Source organism: Cervus canadensis, chromosome 29, assembly GCF_019320065.1.
Source record: "Cervus canadensis isolate Bull #8, Minnesota chromosome 29, ASM1932006v1, whole genome shotgun sequence".
Lineage (NCBI taxonomy): Eukaryota > Metazoa > Chordata > Mammalia > Artiodactyla > Cervidae > Cervus > Cervus canadensis.
The window spans coordinates 11,555,495-11,573,702 of record NC_057414.1 but is presented as its reverse complement, the minus strand read 5'-3'; the positions used below and the strand labels follow the sequence as shown (position 1 = coordinate 11,573,702).

The 18,208-nt window shown below is 39.9% G+C and overlaps 1 protein-coding gene across 3 annotated transcripts in view; it reads right to left on the bottom strand.

The window, feature by feature from the left end:
* Nucleotides 1-270: 270 nt before the first annotated feature.
* The window catches only part of NAALAD2 (N-acetylated alpha-linked acidic dipeptidase 2), a 49,922-nt gene continuing 31,984 nt past the window's right edge, over nucleotides 271-18,208 (bottom strand). For 2 of the 3 annotated variants that reach the window (XM_043452417.1, XM_043452415.1), the window contains exons 13-19: nucleotides 17,361-17,428; nucleotides 16,663-16,754; nucleotides 14,901-14,991; nucleotides 12,827-13,091; nucleotides 9,782-9,863; nucleotides 8,526-8,618; nucleotides 271-1,896 (exon numbers count right to left, since the gene is read on the bottom strand). In XM_043452417.1, the coding sequence (XP_043308352.1) occupies nucleotides 1,707-1,896; nucleotides 8,526-8,618; nucleotides 9,782-9,863; nucleotides 12,827-13,091; nucleotides 14,901-14,991; nucleotides 16,663-16,754; nucleotides 17,361-17,428 (881 nt within the window). In that variant the 3' untranslated portion in view covers nucleotides 271-1,706. The remainder of the gene's footprint in view (nucleotides 1,897-8,525; nucleotides 8,619-9,781; nucleotides 9,864-12,826; nucleotides 13,092-14,900; nucleotides 14,992-16,662; nucleotides 16,755-17,360; nucleotides 17,429-18,208) is intronic. The other variant, XM_043452416.1, reaches the window with a different exon arrangement.

The window sequence follows — 18,208 nt, the reverse complement described above, 5'->3', positions numbered from 1 at the left end:
GTCAGCACCCCTAACCCTCATGTTCTTCAAGGGTCAACTATTTTCACCCATCAGACATATTATTCAGTAGGGCTGAAGCTATCAAAAGCATAGCTATTACACTTTTCTTTACCATTTGTACTCCATAATGGTTTCACAGGAGAAGGTAAGGGAGTGGGAGGAAGGCAGGGAGGGTATAAATTTAGCCACAAACTCTTACAGAAGGATTTTTAAAGCTTAAAAATGTATATATTTATATATGTGTATATACCTATATATCAGTATTACATGTATATTTATATAATTTTATTTTTAAATGTTAAGATACAGAGAAAGCAAGCTAGAAGACAATACAGTTACTTTGCTTTTAGGAAAAAAATGATGTATTCTGCTAAATTTTAAGATATTTATTAGATCTGGTAATGCAGAGAGAAAGGTAAAATTCCAATATTTTCTTCAATAACTGACTTTTTTCTAAACTAAAAATTATGAGAATAGATGGAAAACTAAGCTATTCCAATTTCCTTGCCAGATTTTTTTTCTTGGTAATAACATTTATTAAGGTATCATTGTTATACATTTTAAGTGTACAATTTGATGAGGTTTGACAAATGTGTATACCTGTGTAAACATCATCCAGATCATGATAGAGAAAAGTCCCATAATGCCAGAAACTTCCCTCTGTGCTGCAAACCTCCCTGACCCTTACTTGACCCATGCAATCACTGATCTAATTTCTAATACCATAGATTAGTTTTGCTTCTTCGTGTATTAAGTAGAATCTCATACTAAGCATTCTTTTGCGTCTGGCTTCTTGCCCTCGACAATGTCTGCCAATAATGTTACATGGACTGGCAATTCTTCCATTTTATTGCTGAGTCATAGTCCATTCAACAGTTTATTCATTCATCTATTGATGGACGTTTATATTCAGTTCAGTTCAGTTGCTCAGTCATGCCCGACCCTGCAGCCCCATGAACTGCAGCATGCCAGGCCTCCCTGTCCGTCACCAGCTCCCAGAGTTTACTCAAACTCACGTCCATTGAGTCGGTGATGCCATCCAGCCATCTCATCCTCTGTCATCCCCTCCTCGTCCTGCCTTCAATCTTTCCTTACAATTATTTGCACATTAAGTTGCAATGAACATGCCAAGAGTCTTGGTGATCATGTTTTTACTTTTCCTTAGTAAATACCTAGAAGTAGAATTTGAGCTATAAGTATATATTTAACTTTATAAAAAAGTTTTATAAAAACTTTATAAAAACAGTTCAGACTGTTTTCTGAAGTGGTTGTACTGTTTTACATTCTAGACAACAATGTCTGAAGAGTTTAAGTTCCTTGCCATATTTTATTTTGGGGAATTTTCATTTACTTTATCTCTTTCTCCATATGCATATCTGTGCTCAGTCATGTCCTTGGACTGTAGCCAGCCAGGCTTCCCTGTCCGTGGTACTTTCTAGGCAGGAACACTGGAGTGGGTTGCCATTTCTTACTCCATTCTACTACAACTGACGAAGTTCTTTGGTTTGTTTTATTAGATTAGCACTTTGACGATGAAGTTTTAAATTTTCAGAGCCAAAAATCTCTTTACAGATGAAGAAGCTGGAAGTCTAAAGTCAAAATATGACATGAAAAGCAAAATTTTAGCATACTCTGGCTTCACGTGTTATCAGAAAGATGGACTTTATCCTCAGACCTTTAATGACAGCCAGTTACCTGAGACTTTACTATAAGGATTCTTTCAGAGTCCCTGCCGCTGCTTGAATTGTAAAGGCTGCAATAGAAATGTGTTTCTTCACTTCTTTCCAGGCTGAACGAGGATCTGCTTTATTTTCAATATCAAACATAGCATCAAAGATGCCAGGAAATGATTCACCAGCATATTTGTTGTGGCTGCTTGGAGCAAAGATGATGTGCCTAGCAGAAAAAACACAGAGAACAGGCTGAGCTAAAGAGTACTCAAACATTACATTTCACATGCTCTTCCTTTCTCTTCTGTGGTGTCTTTGTTAGATTACACTCATAATGAAATACTGTGTCTCCTCCTGATATCCACTTTTGTTATTCCAAAGTAAAACCTTATGTTGTCGGTTTGAGGCACTTAGGCAATGGTATAATTTCAAGCAAAGAAAGGAGTTGATAAGATGTGTCTAGCGAATCATATCATGTTATCAACCCAAGCAGCTGGAAATAAGCAGATATTTTCCTGTAAGTTACAGGCATTAGTTATCTAACTGCCTAGACATCCACAGACATCCATAAAGCATGGACAATTTATGGATAGTTTTTAATAAGAGATTAAAAAATAATTACATTTGTGTTGCCTTTTTTAAGATTCCACAAGAATGATTTATTCCCAATACTCTTCAGAATTAAAAAGCAACAAGCAAAGTAGCTTGTATTTCAAAAATATCATAATTAGTAAGGATAACGAAGCCCATTCCACAAAGGTAAAGCAGCTCTATATGGATTGCCCACAAAGACACACTTATTCCGTTCTAGAAGGAAAGTCTGCACCTGATTTCCTACTTCATCTCATAAGTAGCTCAGGAGATCAAGCCACTTCTCTCCCCACTGTGTGGAATTCTACCTTGCAGAAAGGGACATATTGGATTAATCACTCTAATCAAGAATTAGGCCTGGACTTCCCTGGTGGTCCGGTAATTAAGGAAATCCACCTGTCAACGCTGGGGACGTGGGTTCAAGCCCTGGTCCAGGAAGACTCCACACGCTGCGGGACAACCACGCCCGTGTGCCACAACTGCTGGGCCCACACTCACCCCTGAGCTTGCACAGCCCAGAGGCCATGCTCCACGAGATAGAGGCCGCCGCAGTGAGAAGGCCAGGCACCGCGACCAGAGAGGGGGCCCCCTCGCCACAACCAGAGAAACACTGCTCGCAGCAGTGACCGCCCATGCAGACAAAGTAAATTAAAGGCAGCTGCGGGCGGCTGGGGGCAGTGCTTCAGATCCCTTCTTCAAAAAAAAAAACCAAGGAATTAGGCCTAACAGTCAAACCCTAGAGCTGCTTCAGAATGTAAAGCTACTGTATGACAAAATATAGAACTCTCTGTAAGTACTAATGACCAAAGACATTTATAATGTCATCATTTAGACTTCCCAGAGTATATGAGGATTTATTGCTTTGTCTTTTGAATTTCAGTATGGCCTTGAGTGGATCGTCCTTAATGAAACAAGTATACATGCTGAACTGTTTGTAAACATTAATAGTCTGACCTATATATAAGCTGAGATACTAGAGATACAGGTCACAGGTATTCCTTAATACATATGACATCTTTTGGAGAACTGTAGAGGGAGAGTATTGTACAATATTATTGATTCAGGAATCAAGAAAACCTGATAAAATTGTAAACAAGGTGTTTCCTTAATTTTTCTTCTGATCATCAGTGTATAGAAACACCAAAGGTTCCTGTACATGGATCTTGTGTCCTATAACTTTACAGATTTCATTTATTCTAATATTGGCTTGGCCAAAAGGTACATTTGAGTTTTTCCACAGACCTTCCAGAAAAACCTGAATGAACTTTTTGGCCAACCCAACAGTTTATTTGTGGAATCATTAGGATTTTCTTCTGCAATAATGACAGTTACTTCTTCCTGATTTGGATGTCTTTGTTTATTTTTCCAAACTGTTACGGCCAGGACTTCCAATACCACGTTGAATAAAAATGGTGAGAGTGGGCATACTTGCCTTGTTCCTGATCTTAAAGGAAATGCTTTGGGGTTCTCACTATTGAGCTTATGCAGCTGTGGTTCTGTCATATACGGGCTATGTTATATTGACATACACTGCCTCTGTATCCAGTTTGTTGAGACTTTTTTTTTAAATCAGCTTTGCTGTGGCACGCGAAATCTAAGTTCCCTTATGAGAGATAGAACACATGCCTCGTGTAGAGGGAGCATGAAGTTTTAACCACTGGCCCACCAGGGGAGTTCCACTGTTCCTGTTAACACCTTTTCTGACATTTTAATTACAGTTTGTCTTAGGATGGGTATCTTCTGAGCTCATCTTATTCGCACTCTCTGGGTTTCCTGATCTGGATGTCTGTCTCCTTCCCCAGGTTAGGGACGTTTTCAGCCCCTTCTCTCCTTCCTTCTGGAACCTCTATAAGACACACGTTGTTTCACCTGATGTTGTCCCACAGGTCCCTTCAACTGTCACCACTTCTAGAAAACCCTTCTTACTTTTTGTTGCTCCGTGAGTTCCACTGCCTGTGTTCCAAGCCACTGACTCTTCTGCGTTGTCCAGTCTGCTAGTGAGCCCGCCAGTGCATTTCTCAATTCCATTAACGTACTCTTTCTTTCAACTCCATGCCTTCTCTTTGGTGTATGTGTGCCAACTCACTTTAGTTGTGTCCAACTCTTCGCGACGCCATGGACTGTAGCCTGCCAGGCCCCTCTGTCCATGGAATTCTCCTGGCAAGAATCCTGGACTGGGTTACCGTGCCTTCCTCCATGGAATCTTCCTGACCCAGAGACTGAACCCACATCTCTTGCATCTCCTGCACTGGCAGGCAGGTTCTTTACCACTAGCGCCACCTGGGAAGCCTAAAACCCGTGCCTTGGGATGAAGCTCTAGGACAAGCCAACAGGCCTCTTTTACAGAAAGATGGGCTGTGTTTCATCTGTGCAGTGACTGCCGGTGGTAGCCTCCCACGAACTGACCCTCAGATCATCGTCGTAACCCTGTGGGACCAAGGGAAGCAATCCTGTCTGGCCACCAGAGCCAGGGGATCAGGGCACCCCGTGGGCAGCAGCCACAGAAGCTGAGGCACCAGACATCTCTAAGAGCTCCCCCGAGAGATGCTGGCTTCCTGGACCATGGCAGAGAGAGAGCGTAAAGACAGCACCACCCTCCTGGGTCTCTGCCTTACAGCCGGCACTTACCTCGATGGAATCAGAATCCTGCCCCCCAGCCTGGAGCTGTGCTTACAGGATTATGGGTCTCCCTCCCCAGAAGACAGCCCCTGGGTCTGTTGCCTCTCTTTTCCTATCTACCCCCTTAAGAGCTGCAAGCATACTTCCCTCTGGTCACACAGAGTCAGAAAATGTAGAGACGTCCCCAGTAGCAGCTTCAAAAATCGGAGGGCCAGAAAAGGGTATAAGCTTCCTTCTGAGAGAGGGTCAAGCTGGAGAGAGGCAGAGGAGGAGCAGAGAGCGCTTCCATCAGCCTTCACTACCCGAGGGCAGCCCTGCAGACTTCTAGAAGCATGCTGGAGCAAAACCCTGCCATTCAGGCCGAAGCTCTTGGCCAGACAAAGGAGGCTCTTCCTCAGAAAGACCCGGGGTGTGTTTCAGTCTGCTGTCTGCACAGTGCCTTGGGGGTGGTGGTCTGGCAAGAACTGTCTCTCCAATTGTTACAGCCCCAAGGGATTCAGGGATGCAAGCCCCCCTCACCCTCCCAACCTTGAGCCAAGCAATCAAGGAGTGTCTGCCAGCGACAGCTGGAAAAACCAGGCCACCAGATGCAGAAGCCAGCGAACTACATGCAGATAAGAGCTTCCCTCTGGAGATACTGGTGCTCTGGAGCTCAGCAGAGGGACTGCCTGAAGACCATCGCCTTCGGGGAAGAAGAGGGGAAAGATGGTGCCCACCAGCCTCAGCAAGGCAGAGGAAGAGCAGAGTACCCACCAGCCTCCACCCCAGAGAGGGTCCTAACCGGTCCCTGCCCCTCAAGCCAGTGCTTTAAGATCAACAAATGAACCTCCTTCACATAAAATCTGGGGGATACTCAAGGGCTGCTTCTGTGCTGGGGCTGGTGGCAGGTAACTCTAGTGGAGTCCTTTCGACCTGAGGCATTTCTAGCTTCTGTGCATCCCTTTGATTTCATGGACGCAGCCTCATTGGTTCTCAAAGCCAGATATCAGGGAGGTGTACCCTCAGGCACAGGTGAGGTGAGGTGGCCCATTTGGGGACGAACCCTTTGCTCCCCAGAGAGAAGCTCCGGGTCTGTGAACTCCCTCCTGACGGTCGGCTACCGCAGCCACACCATGCAGTGGGATTTGCGGGGAGACTGGGCAGTAGCCTCCTCTACCCCTTTCACACCCACACAGCCTTCTTCTCCTTCGCCTGAGGTGAAAGAGGTGCTCAGTTAGTTTTCAGGGGTTTTGGTTTTTCTCCCCAGAGGAAACCATTCCATCTGTAGCCGTCGACTCTGTGTCTGGGAGCGGTGAGGTCTGCATCTCCTTACCCCACCGTCTTGAACTGCCTCTCCCTCACTTTAGAATATAGCCTTTGTGTTCAATGAACAGTTCCCAATACGTTTTTTAAATTGGAGGACAGTTTGTCATCTACTTAATCAAATTTAAAATGTATTTAACCTTTTGACACTGAAATCCAGGTACTGATATAGAGATATTAAATGTTCAAGTAGGTCTTGGGGACATTTTATAGCAGTACTTTTCTAATAGTAAGTAATTGGGGGAAAAACAAATTAATTAAAGACTCAATAAGGACTAAAAATTTACACATGCAAGGCATATAATGGAAAACAATGAAACAGATGAGAATAGCTAAAAGATATTATACTGACACAGAAAAACCTCTAAGATTAGTTGTTACCCAAAAAGGCAGTTGCAAGGTGATATATGGTCCCATTTATGTAAACACAAATAAAATAACCAACCAAACATGTACATAACTGCATTCAAAATTTAACACCAAACTCTCATCTCTGATTTTCTCTGAAGGAAATAACAGAAACATCTAGGTATTAGCACTGCCCTTTTTTATTTTATGTAACTCCATAGAGCCTGAATTTGAAAATGAGATACTCTGCTTATAAATCATATAAATTGAATATATATATAAAGATGGACTCAATAGGCAAAAAAAGATTAATCTATAAACTGGCTTTCAATCTTTGGTTTATATAAAAACTTTAACTGATGGCTGCTATTTTATTTGTACCAACAAACATTTATCTTCACAAGATGTTAAGATTTTATAAAAATAGCAACTATTGCGCTCACTTCGACAACACACATACTAAAAACAGCAACTATTTACTCAGTGCATCCCTCTCTGAGCTAAATCTCCTGCAAGCCTTAAATCTATAAACCTATGGGGTATAAGCACAGTAATCTCCATCTACCGCTGAGGAATCTGAGTCTTGGAGAAGTAATTTGCCCAGATGACACTTGGTATTTGGCAGAGATGGGTTCTAAATGCCTAGGATTACAATCAGTTAAATGTTAACACTAATTACTAATATTTATAAGAAATGTAATATATGTAGAGCTATCTTTTGTTTGTGTCACTTTGACTATAAACAGCCTTGTAAAATAGCTTGTTATCACCCTCTTAATTCAGATAAGCAAGCCCTAGATATGACTTGCTGTAAATCAGACATGTGCCAAGTGAACTAGAACATAGATTTCTGACTCTAGGGCCTTTCTAATTTTTACCAAGGAACCACAGCTTAAAAGGCACTTTGAAAAACTGGAGACTATCCGCAAGCAGCCAACACTGAGAAAAAAGTACAATTCTTTACAAGAAACTATGGCACCATCTTCTGAAACCCTAAACGCTATATGGAAATAGATTGAGACTATTCTACTTGACTTGGAGAGCACTACAGGGTCAGAGGGAGAAGACTATGGGGAAATATATCTTTATGATGAAAACTTCCTATTAAGTAGATCTTTCTTATAATTGAATGAACTTCCTCATGTGGTAGCAAGTCTCCCATCATTGGAAGATTCAAACAGCAGCTGGATAACCACTTTCCTGAAATCCTACAGAAACGATTCATGTAGAAAGTTGAACCACATGAGCTCTAAGATCCCCTTTAAGATTCTGTCTTTTAGATTTTGCCACAAAGAGTCTTTTTCAACTATCATCTGCCATTTATATCTGTAGCAAAGCAATACAAGATATGAAATTAATTTTTCTGATATTACAGATTACACTGTTATGGGACTTCCCTGGTGGTGCAGTGGTTAAGAGTTAGCCTTGCAATGAAGGGGACAGGAGTTCAATCCCTGGTGGGGGAGTGAAGATCCCACGTGTTGTGGAGCAAGGAGGCCTCCGCACCCCAACTACAGCGCGCACACACTCCTGAGCCTGCGTGGCACAACTGGAGGGCCTGCGTGCCACAGAGAGAGGGCCCACGGGACGGGGCTGAGACCCGGCACAGCCGAATAAATGAAAATTACACTGTCATGCATGCATACTCAGTCGCTTCAGATGTGTCCAACTCTCTGCGATGCTAGAGACTGTAGCCCGCCAGGCTCCTCTGTCCATGGGATTCTCCAGGCAAGAACACTGGAGTGGGCTGCCATGCCCTCCTCCAGGGGATCTTCCCAACCCGGGGATCGAATCCCCATCTCCTACGTCTACCTGCATCGGCAGGCGGGTTCCGTACCACTAGCACCACCGGCATAATCTCGCCCGTGTTTCCTTCAGTATACACATCCACTTTCCACCCATCCGACAGTAGTTTAAAGCAGACCTAGGGGAAGCTGCTTTGGGTCAGAGTGACATGCTTGGTGTCCTTTAGTACAACACCTGTCGCCTCCTTACCTATAGAACGGCCTCCCTGGTAAACCAAGAGGATCAATGAATGCTCTTTCAAGAAACATCAGCTGGTCATTCAGGCTTCTCACTGCCATGGGGCTTTGAGAATAAAAAAATAGATAATTAAAACCCTTACCATGAAGCTGCATTTTAAACTATTAAATAAGGATAAGGCATGGGGAAAATAAACTTCTAAATCACAGACTTTTAAGAAAATGAATATTAAATACCCAGGCTCATATGGTAAGCTGCATAAAACAGCAGGTGCATCTTTCTATTATTTATAATAGGCAAGGAGACTGATCGGGAAATGGTTTGATTTCCTTTTCAAGACCACAGACTTTCCAGAAAGAAGTGAAAGACATTATTAATTTTTTGTAGGAGAGCCAGACCCCTGCAAAGATAGACAGGGTGGACTGCCAAGCTGTTCTTGGTAAGTCATTCAGCTCCACCCTGGAGGAAAGTAGCAGAACAAAAAACACAGAATGAAGCGAGTCTGCAAGGGTCTCCAAGCAGGGAGAGAGACAGCCGTACCTCGTGGGCAGGCAGTCCTTTCCACACTTGGAAGCTGCCAACTTAATCTTTTGGGGTGCCGCACAAGTTCCCTAGGTTATCCTACAACCCCAGGGAGAGCGAAAGGCCCCTCACAATGACTGACACAGCTTTCTGCCTGGATGGGAGGTGGCAAAACTTGTTTGAATGAATTTAAAAAATATTAAGAAAAGTGATATGAACTGTGAGGTGGTACAGTTTATGCTTGTTAAATAATGCTTTGAGTGTAACTTAAATTATTTTTCAACGTTCAAGTGGCAAGAGGTTAAAGGACATGCAAAAAAAAAAGTATAAGAGAGAATTTCTACACTGTTCACAGGACCATTTGGGCCTGTAGTAAAATGGGTTACAAATGCACTTAAACCCACAGAATTATGAATTACCAGCAGCAGTCAGAATTCTTACCATGCAAACTTCAAAAGACATGTCTCCTTAGCCCCTGCCATGGGATGGGTTTTTTATCTTTCAATAGCAACACGCCTCAAACTTTAATGTGAATACAAACTACCTGGAGAGTCTACTGCAGAATTCTAACTCAGCGGGTCTGGCACGAGCTCTGATATTCTGCCTTTCTAACAAGCTCCCGGGTGAGGCTGATGCTGCTGGTTGGAATACCATAATTTAAGTAGCAATGATTCTGAACCGAATGCTTCATTCCACTAACCACATTGCTTTTAAAAACAGTAGATAGCTTTACATTTGAAACTTACTTATTCAGATCAACTTGTGAAAGTCTTCTGTGGAAATCTGAAGCAGCTTCTGAGAAGTTTTTCACAGCAGAAAATAAGGACTCTTTTTAAAAAATAGAAGAAGAGAGGCGAAATTATTAAGTACAATGCTTCATATTTCAAAGTTTCACTTTCCTGCCGTCCCCATGCTAGCTTGCTATGACTAAATAGGAGTTGAGACTATTTTTCTACTGAGTCTTTTTGCAGATCCTTGGAATGTATTAGGAAATCTTGTAACAAAGAAATAATGTATAAAATTGAAAATGGCAAAACTTGTTCTTAAGGAAATAACAAATTTCAAGAGTCTAGGACATAAAAACTCCTCTTTATTTATCAGAAACTCAGCATTCATTTAACTATTCTTTCAATACTTATTTATTGGGACAACTGTATGCCAGATGCTATAAATGAGCTTCATTCCTATAATTATTACAGAATAAAACAATGTCATTTTTAGTTTTTAAGTAGTACATTTAAGATCTTATTTAAGGCAACCTGTGACAGACAAGCTGATATATTTAAACTCTGAGAACTGGGATCCAGTTTGGTCTGGTCAATCTTTAGTTCACAAAATTTCTAAGAAAAGGGATTAGGAAAGTGTATCATATTTTTAATAACAACCTGTTCATCATTTTCCATCTTTTCTAAACTGGACACTACCATACATTATTGATTTGCTTCTTCCATTAATCCTATAATGCAGGGGATTCAATATTCATTTTATAGATAAAGCATTACAGCTCCAAACAGGGGATCTCTGTGAGACTACAAAGCTAGTGAGTAATGTATTCAGTATCAGTACATTCAGTAGAAGAAATAAGGTCTTTTTTTGGCCTTGAATTATTGTTGCTGCTTTTAATATCATGTACAAATCAAACAATCTAATAGAAGATATTATGAAAGCTAAGGGAAAAGAGTGTTGAAGAAACTTTAAATTTCAAATGAAACACAAAAGTCAAAATATTAATAGAGAAAAATAAAAATGTGTCCCTAGGATTTAGTGGCACAAGTAAATGAAACCTTTGGAAAGAGCAGTTTTAGTAGAGTCTTAGGAACATTAAGAATGCAATGAGTTGATAAGCAGAATGTAGAGAACTGTATTGGAGAAGGCAATGGCAACCCACTCCAGTACTCTTGCCTGGAGAATCCCAGGGACAGTGGAGCCTGGTAGACTGCTGTCTATGGGGTAGCGAAGAGTCAGACACGAATGAGCGACTTCACTTTCACTTTTCACTTTCATGCATTGGAGAAGGAAATGGCAACTCACTCCAGTGTTCTTGCCTGGAGAATCCCAGGGACGGCGGAGCCTGGTGGGCTGCCGTCTGGGGTCACACAGAGTCGGACACGACTGAAGCGATTTAGCAGCAGCAGCAGCAGAGAACTGTATATCCATCTATCCATCGTTACATTCATCATTCCTTCATTAAAACGTTTCTGAGGGACTATTGCCTGACCTTAAATGAAGGATTTTAACTGTGAAGGAAGGAGGGCAAATCGCACAGAAGAATGTTTTTAAGATAGAAAAGATATGAGAATATTCAGTGTTGATGGAGAAGCACCAGTGGAGATACAGAGCTTGAAAATAAGGGGGAGAAAAGCATTTATAGATCAGCCTAGGGCCCTCGGACAGAGAAAGGATGGATCCATCAACTGTGTGCACAGTCCTGCTGCTGCAACTGTTTAATCTGTCTCTCAGTTGGACCCTACCTAATAAAAATTAGTAAAGGCTAATTCACCAGAAAGAAATAGGGACATTTACGAAGAGACATAGATGCTGGACGGCCACAGGACTCCAAACACCCATCCTGCTGCAAGATCTGCTTATTTCTTCATTTCGTCTCTCTTCCTTTTCCCCATCACTGCAGTGACTGTACAATCATAATGATGATAAGCATGGTTTTCTATATTTTTCTTGGCTTCAATTTCTAGATCTTAGTATTGCTGCTAATCCTCTTTCTGAAGATTACTAATTGCTGTGTGATTATATTCAGAAGCCATTACTGACCATCCAGTACGCATTTTCAGGGCCCTTACAGTACCCTCCGTGCACCCCTCTAATAGCTTATCTTCTGCGTTTGGTCTTCTCCTTCTCCACGAGAATGTAAGCTCTGTGAGGACAACGACTATTTCTTAAACTTCTTTCTATCATCCAGGAAATAACAGAGTACTTGGTACATAGTAGACACTCAGTACATATTTGTTAACTTTGATATGTACAAAGAATAAGTACTCCCAGAATAATAAAAGAGAATGGTTACAATAAAACAGTAATAACAGCTAACATTATGAGCACTGAGTGTCAGTCACCATTGTTTCTATGTACCAACCAACTGAACCTCCACAACAATCTTGGAAACATATTTTCCTATTTTATTCATAATAAGACAGTAGAGATGTTAAGTAACTTTTGCAAGGTCTGACAGTAACTGAATATTAGAGTCAGGATCTGAGCCAGAAAACTGCTTCAAGATACAATGCTTAATGCTCCTATACTACACTATGCTATAATAAATTTCATCCCTGCTTTGCAGAAGAGACTTGGTGTGAAACAGCAACCACCAAAAGGCAAGATAGAAAAGGAAAGAATGCTGAAAACTATGTAAAAAAATCCTCCATGTAGGAAAACACTAACAGGTAAATGCTGTAATAATAATGATAATAACTATAATACATATATGTGGTGGAATTTGTGGCTTTCTCTACTTCCCAATCTTTCTGTAATATTGTTACACTACAATAGTATTGTTCTTATGAAAATAAAAACATTTTTAAAGGCAGCAATATAGGGAAAATATTTATCAGCCCAATGTTTGCAGCACAAACTTAGCACAATGGATTCATCCTACACATATCAAACTAAATGGCACTGTTTAATAGGTGTTTAAAGTTCTTTGTCTAGAAGTCAGGATGGTGAAGTGAAGTGGGGATAAATTCTAGGATGAAGCTTTATGCACTGATGATGACAGGAGATGATATCTTAAAGCTCTAACTTGATGACTGTAAAATACCTGCCCAACCACTTCTTACCAAATGAAACTCCATGGTGTCTACATGCTTGCTCATGTTTCCTGGATAAGTTATAGATACTTCTTGCATAGTTTTCCAAAGTTTTTGCATAGTCTTGAATATTGAAAGGAATGACGTTAGAGTCTGCAAGCTCATAAACCAATGCTCCTCGTAGCTGAGCCACAGCAAGCTGTTTTTTAAACGTGGGGTCATAAAACTTCTCTACCAATTCAAATGTCTCATAAATTGTATGGTATACTGGATAGCTGCTGTAAGTATCTGTTTTCTGGAAAAAAAAAAAAAAGGGTGGGGAGGGATCAAGTATAGAAAAATATTAAATATTCAAATTATAATATTTTATGGAATTATAAAATGCTTCCATTAAAAAACATATGGTACCCTGAGTTTCATCACAATGAAGGAAAAAGTTAAGACTAATTCACTAAGACTTCACCATGAAATGTTCACCAACTTAAAATTTTACCATTATTCACTTAATAATTCATATAATCTTCATTCAAAATGCTGCGTCTTGAAAATTTTCCTCATTGTTTTCATGACAGTTAAGGAGTAGATACTCAAATTGAATATCAGCACAGTTAGAAATTATCTATCAACTGATTGACAGTGAAAGGTTCTGTGCAGCTCAGTATTGATAATAACCGGAGGGTAATTCAGTCAAGCTTTAACAACATGGGTTTGAACCGCAGGGGTTCACTTATACACAGATTTTTTTTTTTCAATAAATACGTACTACAGTACTACCGGATCCCAAATGTAAAGTTACACATGATTTTCAACTTCTCCAGGGGTTAACACCCCTGTCTCCTGAGTTGTTTAAAGGTCAGCTGTACATTTAAGCCCTTTGCCTGCATTCCCTAGCAGTGTATATCCACATGCCACCTAATCTTTGTTACAAAATTAAGGATTATCATTATAAACATAAACTGTTACAGGGTGGTACTCCATGTAAATATTTTTGAGTACTTAAATCTGCTTTTCTTAATGTTAGTTTACCTATCTGCTTCTTTGATATAAACCTATCATTCTTATTGTTTTTAATTCTCCCTGTATCTATCTCCTTCCATTTATCTAACATTCTGCTCTTAATCTGTGTTGTCTTAGAAACTAGATCACTTTGTTCAGAATGAGACAGAGTATAAAAGTGAACAGGCTTTGAAAGAGGGTAAAGTGTATCTCTTTTCTTTTTTTAAAGGCAGCTTTAATGAAGTATAATTTAATAACATTCATCAGCATTAAGTGTACACTGTGGTGAGTTTTTGTTTTTGTCTTTTAATTTTTAAAAGAAAATTCTTGGCTGGGCCACATGGCATGTGGGATCTTTATTCCCCAACCAAGGATCTAACCTGTGCCCTCTGTAGGGGAAGCATGGAGTCTGACTGACGGGAATTCCCAAAAGTACATCTCTTATGAATGAAGTATAATGAGTATCAGTATACTGATTTACACACTTATTTTGGGTTATTCTACAGCTGTTTTTGCTTACTTCCCTGTTCTTAGCTGTATTCTGGATAGTCAAATTTGCAAGGGATATGTATTCTAGACAAGCATGATGTTGGTATATTGCACTTATCAGAAAATTAGTAAACTCTTTGACAAAGCTAAGTGTACTGATATAATCTTCAGTATGATTTATGACATAACTTATAACATAGACAAAAATATAGGTATAGGTTTGTATAGGTTTGCATATAGGTTTGCATAACCCATATACTTGCATACCATCAGTGTGCTGGAGAAGCAATGGGGCAGATCAGAAAAGAATTAAATTTTCCAACAACATCTGCATCAGAAGAAGGATGCAAACCTCTTGGCAGTGACAGCCAGCTAAGCACCTGGCATTACTCTGTCAACTACCACTTCACTGAACAACCCTGGCAGTGAACATTCACAAAATAACACAAATTATTTCTCAGCCTATCTACAGTGGGACCTGCAGTCTAGCTCTATCCCTGGCATCCTTCCCAGGGCACATGTCCATTCAGTGCCCGGTGCCCAACCATTAAATGACAGAATTCCTAACAAAATAATGTGGATTAAGTGCTCTGTATCCAAAATAAAGAAAATGGCTCACCCTATTCTTAGTGTAACGGACTCTTCCTGAAGCAATCCCAAGTCTCTGAAAATAGGCTTCAAAATCACTTCCAGATCCCAGCTTGCTGATTCTAAATGTATAATATAACACACACACACACAAAGAAGTAAATGCAAAAATAGATAATATAAATAGATGGGACAGTGAATCCTGTCCCAACAACTGCAAGGAAGTGTATGGCACATTTATAAAAATTACAAAAGGTATACCACTCTCAAGAAAACTTTCCTGTGAAGATCCCCTGGAGAAGGAAATGGCAACCCACAACCAGTACTCTTGCCTGGAAAATCTCATGGACAGAGGATCCTGGCAGGCTACAGTCGATGGGGCTGCAAAGAGTCGGACAAGACTGAGCAACTAAACAACAACAATACCCCAACGATACGCTGATTTTAAACAATGAACTTTTTTTATTTATTATTTAAAATAATAATAAACTTTAATTTATTTTAAAATTTATTTTTCAATTTTAGAAAATAAAGTTGATTAAAATGTGAAAAAAAAGGAACTTTCCTATTACACACATTTATACCTATGATAAACCTATAACTCTGCACTGATTACAAGCAGAGTTGGGCAGTGACACCAAATTTGGCAACCTGGTAACTATGGCTTCAGCACTTAGGCATTTTTTGAGGGAAAAACAAATAATAAGATATGATCTCTCCCCTTAGAGAACTGTGGTCTAGTATGAAAACTGCCATGAGAAAGTCTACATTTAAGATCATGAAGACTCTAAATGTGCCCTAGTATATTTCAGAAATAAATCTAATTATATCTCTTTGCATACAATTAAGAAGCCACTACATACATGCATATATATTTATATATAATGTAATGACATAGAAGATTTTCACTCAAAATGATGTCAGTAAAACAGAATATAAAATTATGTATACATCAAGAAACTAACTATATACTTCCAAACTATTAGACGGGCTTTTGAGACTGAGACTTTGGGATGTTTTTTAATCTTTTACTCTAGTGTTTTTTTTTTTTGAATAAGCAAATAAAACATAATGAAGATACATTTACACTCTCACAAGCCTTACTTGCTATAAATTGTTACCAACAGCTAGTTTTAGAAATAGCATAGCAGTTGAAAACAAATATAAATACAAAATAAGTGCAAGACAGCTGTTGTATAAATGAGAAATAAAAATTAATCCTTACATAAATTCTAAACTAACTACAGGTAAAGACATAACTTGGTGGTTGCTGATAATACACCCTAATAAATTTAGAGAGAAATGATCCATCATTTTTTTTTACTTCATCATTACCATTTGAAGTTATATTTATTAATATATTTAATACATATAACTCATGTGCTCAGCCATATCTGACTCTTTGTGACCCCATGAACTGTAGCTCGCCAGACTCCTCTGTCCACAGAATTTTCCAATCAAGAATACTGGAGTGGGTTGCTGTTTCCTCCTCTAGGGGATCTTCCCAACTCAGAGATCAAACTTGCATCTCTTGCGTCTCCTGCATTGGCAGGGTGCACTACCTGGGAAGGCCTTATTTAATACATATCTGAATGTAATTTTATACAAGAACGCAAAGTAATACCTAATAATCTTTTACTATTTTTTAAATTTTATTTATAATTTTAATATTTGCAAAAATATTCTCAAATTTGGCAACCTGGGACATCTGAGAATTGCATGTCTGGAGGAACAAGGAGCAAAGGGGAACTCAACTGACCCTGTGGTAGAAAACGTGCATACAAGTGATTTACCTAGGCAAAGTTTTACTTTTTGACGAAGGGTCCTTTGCTAACCAGCTTTCATAAAGAGATTTACTCTCAAAACCATCATCAGGGCTGGAGATCTGAAAAGATAAGTCAAATATTAAGAAAAGAGGCAGAACAATTAAATTTTTGCCAATATTAAACCACATGTTATTTCACATCAACTTCTACCTTTATTTACATGAACATTTGTGTGTTATATACTCTTTATAGAAAAATACGCTTTTGCAAATGGCAGGGAAAAAATATCCCAGCCCAAATTCCTATTCATTTATAATTTGTACTTGTTAATAATCTGGCCATGCACTTAGGAGACTGTCCAAGACAATGTACAGTGAGGCCTTAGAACGGCAGACAGACATTAAACAGCTGAGCTTGAAGCTGTCAACGAGTCCTGGTTTTGCAGGGCAGGTGGGGTGAAAAGGAGCAGTTAATTTCAGAAAGTCTATGTTTAAACAATGTTGGAACTCAATGGGTTTTAATAAGCTATATGACCTCAGGTTTCTAGCTGGGGACTGTAAGAACTTACGGAGGGATACACACATAAACGTTTTTTATTATCCTTACTACACACACACGTACAAACGTATACTCTCGTTCCTTTCTCCACTCTAAGCATCACCAATTTAGAAAAGAAGAGCTATTTACTGTTCCTCAGAAAAAATTAAGACAGATCTACTACATACCTCTTTTGTCAGTTTATACACCAATTGATGAAGAAGGGGTGTACAGTCAACTCTGAGAGTATAATTGCCTGAAAAATACACAAGACACAATGTATTTTAATACTTCCAAATGAAACTCCAATCTATATTTAATTCTAACTTTATTTTCCAGATGCAAACAAGGCACTATAAACTTCAAATTGAACACATCATTCCCAGAGAATTAAAAATAGGGTGGAAACGGAGAAGGAAATGGCCACCCACTCCAGTGTTCTCGCCTGGAGAACTCCATGGAGAGGTGACTGGTGGGCTACAGTCACAGGGTTGCAAAGAGTCAGAAATGACTGAACGACTAACCCTTTCACACTCGGGAAGGTATTTCCAGCTCCAAGTCACCCCTGGGGAACTGCCTCGTTTTGCAGTGCTTTGTGTAAAAATAAAGACTATTATTTAAGACAACAACAAAAATAGGATGGAAATAATTCTTCAGTGGCCAGAGAGGCTGCAGGACACACTCAGGATACTGGAGTTTGCTAAGGCGGCAGCTCCGACAGTAACAGTCAGAGCCGTTCTTCACTAAGGCAGCATCACTTAGGGGGGCTTTGGCCAAGGAAGGGGTAAGGCGCAGTATTCATTCTCTTCATTTACAGTTCCCCAGCGAGGGATCAAACCCAGGCCCACAGCAGTGTAAGCATGGCATCCGAACCACTGGACCACCTGGGAATTCCTTCATTCATTAACACAAAAGTATACGGCAGACGGTAGACCAGAGCGTGTCAGCAGCTGGGAAGTGTGCCCTGACATCTATCTAGAAATAACAACAAAAGCCTAGAGATACAAATGTCACATATTAGGGTCAAAAGGAAGTG